This window comes from Antrostomus carolinensis, unplaced genomic scaffold, assembly GCF_000700745.2.
Source record: "Antrostomus carolinensis isolate BGI_N321 unplaced genomic scaffold, ASM70074v2 scaffold10943, whole genome shotgun sequence".
Taxonomy (NCBI): Eukaryota; Metazoa; Chordata; class Aves; order Caprimulgiformes; family Caprimulgidae; genus Antrostomus; species Antrostomus carolinensis.
In genome coordinates, this window is record NW_010305856.1 from 1 (window position 1) to 7,619 (window position 7,619).

Here is a 7,619-nt window from a genome sequence, read left to right on the forward strand (position 1 = left end):
GAAGGGACCTTAAAGATCATCTAGTTCAACTATTTATCTGGTCCTTTTTGAATAATCTTATTAGATTCACTGAGAATAGTTATTTGATTAGTTCCTGTCCTACCTATTTTCATTGTACATCTCAGCATCCCTACCCCTCTTAACAGGCAAATTTGTGCATGTATTGAATTATTAGCAAATCTTAGTTCTGGTAATATAGCTGGTTAATTTTCTTCATGTTTTTATAATTTTTTCATAAATATGAAAGAAGGTGAAAATTGGCAGCACTTACTAACATGGAAATCTCATACCTAGAGGAAAAAAAACCCAACTTTTTGGCATTGAATTGTAGATGTACAAATAGGAAATAATATGTACTACAGAATGAGAAATAAAAGATTATTTAGAACAGCATATCAAACACCTTCTTAACCACAGAACTGTGTAAAACTTGACCACTGAACTGTGAAATAATAGAAATCCTATTTTGGATCTAAAATGTATTCTACAGAATAACTGTTTTCCAAAAACTTTCACTCTAATTATTCTTGTTTCTCAATGTAATTATAATGAGAGCGATTCCTGATAGGAAGTCTCAAGCATATATTTTAGATTGGTATAAAATTTTCATTACAATTTTGTCTGGTCTTTTAAAAAGACTATTTCTGGGGAGAAATTGGAAATTGTTGGTTTCTTCACTAAGTGATTAAAACAGTTTCACTGTACTGTTACCAGTTACAATCAGAAGAACACAGGATTTTAGAGGAGGGTTTTTTCCCTCAATTACGAACAGTTCTCTTAAAATTTTCAAGTTATTTTATTTGAAAAATGACTGTCTTTATCTATATTACTGTATTACCTGTAGTTCATTTTTTGGAAAATAAGGTTTATATGAGATAAGATTTGAGTGTAAGAAGTGGAAGCATTGGTAATTTAGGGGGATATTCTGTGAACAAAAGGTTTTGCTTAATGAATTGAAGTATTGAAGAGAAATAGTAAGTTTAAAACTTAAAGCAGCTCTGGTTTTGGTTTGTTATTTAGCAAACTGCAAATAATTCCTGCAGCATAAGCTTTAATCGATGAAGAAATCTTGACTTAATTGGTTGTATTGCTTGGGCTTTCCCTTGGCATCAGTTCAGCCAAGTTTTCACCTTGTACTTAAGCAGGTTCTAAGTGAATTTAGCTTAAGCTGGTATCTTCTCAGTGAAAAACTTCAAATTTAACCTAAAAATATATTAAACTCTTTTACTGATTTCTCAGTGTGAAGTTAGCCACCAAAAAACTTAGAAAAGGTGAAATTTATTAAACATGAACATAAATTTAGGAAAACAGCTGCTGTAATTTTCTCATTAGTTCCCTTAAATCTTCAAATTCAGTTGTTTCAGCGAAGTAATGTATCTGTGAATGTGGTTTGCTGATGGAATAGATCTGCAACTGTGGGGTTTGGGGTTGTTTGTTGGTATTAGAAAGTTTTCAGTGCTAATAATTAGATATTTAAAAATTGGTCCTTAATGAGCAGTTGGCTTGGTTTAATAAGAACAAGGGAAAAAAAATATATATATACACCTCTTACTTAGAGGGTCATGAATAGAAGGAGCAATGTAGGTCGGAGCCCTTGCCTTACCATTTACCACAGTGAATATTATCTGATACTTTACAGTTTGTTTTGTGTTTCTATATTACTGCTTCCTAGCTGGATGCAAATAATAACTAAGGGCTCATATGGCAGAAAGACAGCAATCTTCAAATTAGGACCTTTTAAAAGTCCTTAAATCCAGGAATTAAAAGCCTCTCTTTACACAGTTTCTCTACATTTGCCACCAAATGTATGTTAAAGGATTTATTCCCTGCCCTTCATTCTGGTCATGTTTATCTTCCACAAGTGCCTGTGGGAACTGTGCATGAAAAAGAAGAAATACAGTAACATGAAACAGACCTACAGACCTTTGCATTTTTCCTCTTTAGCAGAAGCCTTCCCATCATTTTTAGATATGCTTCTCCAAGGGTTCAAATCTGAAGCTTTCACAAAGGAGTTATTCTGTTCACAATGGTTTTTGTTGTTTTGGTTTTTTTTACTTAAAGAAAAGCCTAAAGCATCAAACTGAATCCTGCAGCAGAGGGGTCTGAAGCTTTCACAAAGGAGTTGTTCTGTTCACAATGGTTTTTTGTTGTTTTTTTTTTTTTTTTACTTAAAGATAAAGCATCAAACTGAATCCTGCAGCAGAGGGTTTAAAGTCACCTTCCCCTCTGCACACCAGGTTCATACCCAACCATTTCCTTGCAGAGAAAGCAAACACACCCAGTGTCCCTTTCTCCCACATGCTAAATTTGTGTCTGCTTAAACTCTTCTTTACCATTTTCCTAAATCTTCTTTACCAGTTTCCCTACTTCTATCAGGTTTTAAAATAATGTCTAGCTGGAAAAAACCAAAGAGGGAGTGGGTTACAAGCTCTAATACTGTTTCCACAGTTGGTTTGAGGTTATCTTTTTAGCAATTACTGGTATTTGTTTAACTTGGAGATAGACAGAATATTTAGAGACTGGTGTAAATGTCGATATGAGTCTTTTAGCACAGATTAGAACAGAAATAGAGTTATGAAGTTTAGCCCAGGTTTTCTCACTTTTCAATATCTCTGTGTATATAACGTATTTGCAAACTATTTAAAAGTAAATAGATGATTTTTGGGAGAGGTAGAAGTGGATGAACAACAACAGAAATGATGTAACAGTAAAAAAAAATGAAACTTTCTTTGGTTTTGAACATTTGCAGAGACACTTTTTAATAATCATACCTGTTGCTGCACTCTATTAAAAACATCAAGGAAGGAGTTAAAACATTTCTTTATTTATTATATAGAATTATATAGAAAAAGTAAAGAAATATAGATGCATCTACTTATGGACTAATGAAAATTGCCAATAGATACTCTAATGGAATTTAGAAAAAGTGCTAACCTTATGGCTTTTGTAGCTGCCACTATATAAAATAATAAGTTTTCTACTGAAAGCATAATTAAAAATCAGTTTTTTACATATACATTCTTTGTGTTCCCTTTCAGGACTTGAGTCATCTCGGCCAAATTTAATTCTTGGCTTGGTCATCTGTCAGAAAGGGAAACGTCCTGCCACTGGCATTGAAACAGAAAAGATAGAGGAAAAGCGAAGCAGAATTCAAGCGCATGAGGAAACTGAAACATCCCTGTTCTCTAAAGGGCCACTCGCTGCTTTGCAAGAGAAGAAAACTCCAAAATACACATTTTATTCAGGAGATTCAGCTGTGAGTACAACTCCACCAGGATCTCCTCCTCCTCCTCCACCTCCACCTCCACCCCCAGTTCCCATTCCAGACACCTCAGCGGTTACACCTTCAGTTTTAAAAATACTGTCCTCAATTAAAAGTGGAACTACAACTACTGTAACACCACCAGTTTCAACTGCTGCTTCTGCAAGTGTAACCGCTACACCTTCTTCATCCTCCAAAACTGCCACACCTCTGGAGCACATCCTGCAGACACTTTTTGGAAAAAAGAAAACTTTTGAGCCTCTTGCTAAGGATTCTGAACCTGTCCAGTCCTCACATCACGAAGGACAAGCTGCTGCTGATGGAGGAGTGTCAGCTGTTCCTTTGTTGGATCCCATTGTGCAACAGTTTGGACAGATGTCAAAAGACAGAGCTATAGAAGAGGAGGAGGATGACAGACCATATGATCCTGAAGAAGAATATGGTCCAGAGAAAGCTTTTGAAATGCAGACTGGTGATACTGAAAAACGATATAATGTGGAAAAGCCATCTAATACAGCAGAACTAGAGGATGAGGCCTATGATCCAGAAGATGAAACTATCTTGGAAGAAGCAAAAGTTACTGTCGATGATTTACCTAACAAAATGTATACAGACACTAAAAGCAGCTCTTCAGAAACACCTGCTTCGTACGTGCCTGATTTATCTGCAGCCTCATCCTTGGTAGAACAGCAAAAAATGTTGGAAGAATTAAACAAACAAATAGAAGAACAGAAAAGACAACTCGAGGAACAAGAAGAAGCCCTCAGACAACAAAGAGCAGCTGTTGGTGTTTCAATGGCTCATTTTTCAGTGTCTGATGCTTTAATGTCACCACCACCAAAATCTTCCCTAATGAAGACTGAATTATTCCATCAGGACCAGCAAGCTACACAAAAAGTAGATTTAACTTCATCTTTAAATCAGCAAGGACAAGCTTTAAACCCGGGCTGTGACCCGAGGCAGAATAGAGATCCTCGACAAGCTAGAAGAATGGTGACAGAGACTAATGACAATGTTGATACTCGAATAAAGCCACAGGTGGTCCAGAATGAGATATCCACAAGAGAAATCACTCCAGCAACTTTTCCAAATGCTTTGCAGACTTCAGTTGGTAAGGAAGATAAAACTCTCATTTCTGCTGCTCAGCCTGGTTTTACTGCTGAAAACTGGGTTTCAAGTGAAAACGCTTCTACCGTGTCCCAGAAGGAGGCATCTAATAGCCAGTTTGAAAGCACCACTCAAGTTAATTTGGAAAACATGAGTCAAACAGTTTCTGGAGAACCTTCTACATCCAAACCTTTACGTAAAGTCCTGCTTCCAACACCTCCAACTACATCTTTTCAGCCTAATTTCCCCACATCAAACGACAGTCAGACTTTGCAAGATATGCATAAAGTACCATGGTCAAGTGAGTCAAGTGAAGTAATGGGAAGAGATTCTTTTTCAAATACTATGTTTACTTCTCAGGAAAACCCAGCTGGTCACTTTGAACCAGAGAGGGGTCTTTCATCAGTGCAATACGACGAACAAAGAAATCCTCAGTCTCATCAATTTGTAGAACAAACTGAATCTCCATCAGTTCAGAGTGAGGGTGGACCTTCCCCACAGCACTTTGAAGAAAACCGAGCTGGACCTCCATTTTCTTTGTCTGGGCAGAAAGCAGGGCCTCCACAGTCACTGATGCTCAATGCACCTGGAGGACCTCATGGACCTAATTTTAGAGGACCAGCACCACAGTTCTCTGAGGAGCATGATTCTCCAAATAATGACGGGCAAAGAGGACCTCCATCTGGAAGATTTGGTGGTCAAAAGGGTCCCATTCCTTCCTTATTTTCTCCACATGGGCCACCGTCTATTTTTGTTGATAACAGGGGCCCTGCTCCTTATCATGGTGTTCCAAGAGGAATGTCGCCATCTCAGTTTGAAGATCACAGGGAACCTCACATGGAACAAAGGGAATTCTCCGATTCCCAATATAATGAAATGATTAGGCCTCCAGGACAGTTTGAAGGACCAGATGCACCTCAGTTCATGGGAAACAGAGGACCTTCGCCTTTTCCTTTTGGAGGTCAAAGACGACCCCCACCAGCTCAGTTTAAAGGACAAAGAGGAGGCCCTCAGTTTGGAGGGCCAAGAGGTCCAGCCCCGAGTCATTTTGGGGGACCAAGAGGGCCTCACCCAAATCAATTTGAAGGGCAGAGAGGTCCAGCTCCAAACCATATACCTGGTCCAAGAGGACTTTTGCCACAGCCATTTGAAGAACGGAGAGGGAGTTCACCACCCAGATTTGCCAACCAGAGAGGTCCAGCACCGATTCCATTTGGAGGACCAAGAGGAGCCACACCTGCACTGTTTCCAGAAGAAAATGAACCTCCCTCTTCTAGATTTCATTTTCAAGGTCAGTCACCACAAGGTATGAAGTCAACCCCAAGACCGCTCCTGGACCTTCCAAGCCATCCGCCATCCCACAGAAAAGAGATGTGGGAGGAAGCTGGACCATCTGCATCTCTTTCTAATATTTCTGGACAAGGATCTGAGTCAGAAGGACAGTGGTCAGCACCTGAATTCCGAGAAGGCAAAAATTCTGAATTTAGAGGCCAGACATTTGAAGGGAGACAGAGATATGAGGGAGGAAATAAAGACAAGGTTTTAGATCAGCCAGAGCCTCAGCAAGCAGATAATCGACAAGGTAGACCCTTTGAGGAAAGACGAAGGGATCGAGAACATGGGAGACCTTGGGAAAGAGACCGTGGCAGAAACTGGAATAGAGACAGGGACTGGGAGAGACACAGAGACAAGGAATGGGATAAAAATAGAGACAGAAACCAAAACAAAGACAGAGAGAAGGATTCAGAGAGGGGTAAAGAATGGGAAAGAAGCAGAGACAGAGACAGAGCAAGAAACAGAGACAGAGAATCCTACAGAAGACGTGATAGAGAGCGATCAAGAAGCAGAGACAGAGATCGTGACAGAGACAAAGACAGGGACCGGGACCGAAGCAGGGAAAAAGAAAGAGATCGAGAGAGAGATCGAGATCGTGATAGAGAAAGAGGAAAAGATCGCAAAGATCGGAGTAAGAGCAGGGAGACTGGTAAGGAGATGAAGCCAGAAACATCGAAGGAAACTCAGAAACCAACAGAAACAGAGGCTTCATCTTCCACTAATCAGTCATAGAAATGGGACTGATCCCGTATTTCCAATAAATAACAGACTTTTACAACTCAGAGAGGACTGAGTCAACATCTTCTGTATATACTGTATATTCTTACCTTTGCAAAAATGCTGTTGTAAAACTAGCCTTACAAAATGTACTGACAAATTAGCCATTTTTTAACAACTGTGAATGAAAATCCTCAAATAGGTAAAAGGCAAGAACGGACTAGAACTTTCACTTGCCGCATTTTGTGCATAATGTTTTTTCTTATAAAAATTCACAGCATTACCTGTACTGAAATTTTGGGTTTTTTTCTACTTGCATCTTTATCTTAAAATTTCCATTTACAGTACAGAAATGGAAAATGTCTAAGAAGAGCATATTGCTTTTTAAGATTATAAAGTTATGTTTTCCAGTAACTTGAATTGTAATTTTATAAGAGAATTTAATCCAGACTTTAGGAGCCATACCTTTACATCTCATTTACGTGATATTTTGGTGTCAAAGTTGTTTCTACAGCACACACTTTCAAAAAAGGAGTCCAATGTTGCTGTCTTGTTTATTTTGCAACGGAAGGGTCGTGTGTATTTAGGAAAAGGCTGCAGAAGAACAGTGTTAATAATTCCTTGTGAATGACGGAGGATTTGAAAATGGAATGCTATAAGCTTAAAGTGCACTATCTCCCTTTTTATATACAGGTATTTTGTGTTTTGGAATCCATCTGTTAAATGTACAGCAAAGAAACAAGTCGTACTTCATTTTTTTTTTTTCATGAGGCTGAGGGGTTTTAAATGTCATATTTTTACAAATCTGTAATTAAGGAACATATAAAAGTAGCACCCTTATAACCAGCAAAACTTATAAAAACATTAGACATTTATTTGGAAAAGGCCAAGACTACAAATGAATTGGGACACCAAAGGAAAGAAGAAGAAGTTGGTTAAATAGGCCACTAGATCTGTAACTTCAGTTGGTCTGATTTAGCGAAGCATTGATTTGTTTTGGTTTTGTTTTGTTTTGTTGCAGAATTTTGCCATAAACTTTAGAAATGTTCCCATTTTAGTGTACTTTCATTCTAAAAGTGTTTTACTTCTGGAAAAAAAAAAAAAAGTATCTTTTTTTTTTTTTTGTTAGACCCTACTTAGGCTGGTAGTATATATAAAAAACTCCACAAAAAAAAGAAGAAGGTATAACTGCATTAGG

General features: G+C 38.1%; 1 protein-coding gene across 1 annotated transcript; it reads left to right on the plus strand.

Moving 5' to 3' along the window:
• Positions 1-3,038: 3,038 nt before the first annotated feature.
• On the plus strand, positions 3,039-7,153 carry LOC104522577 (death-inducer obliterator 1-like; the record flags this gene model as incomplete). Its single annotated transcript, XM_010164907.2, has 1 exon — positions 3,039-7,153. A coding segment is annotated over one exon (3,398 nt), but the record flags the coding sequence as incomplete, so codon positions are not given.
• Positions 7,154-7,619: the final 466 nt, after the last annotated feature.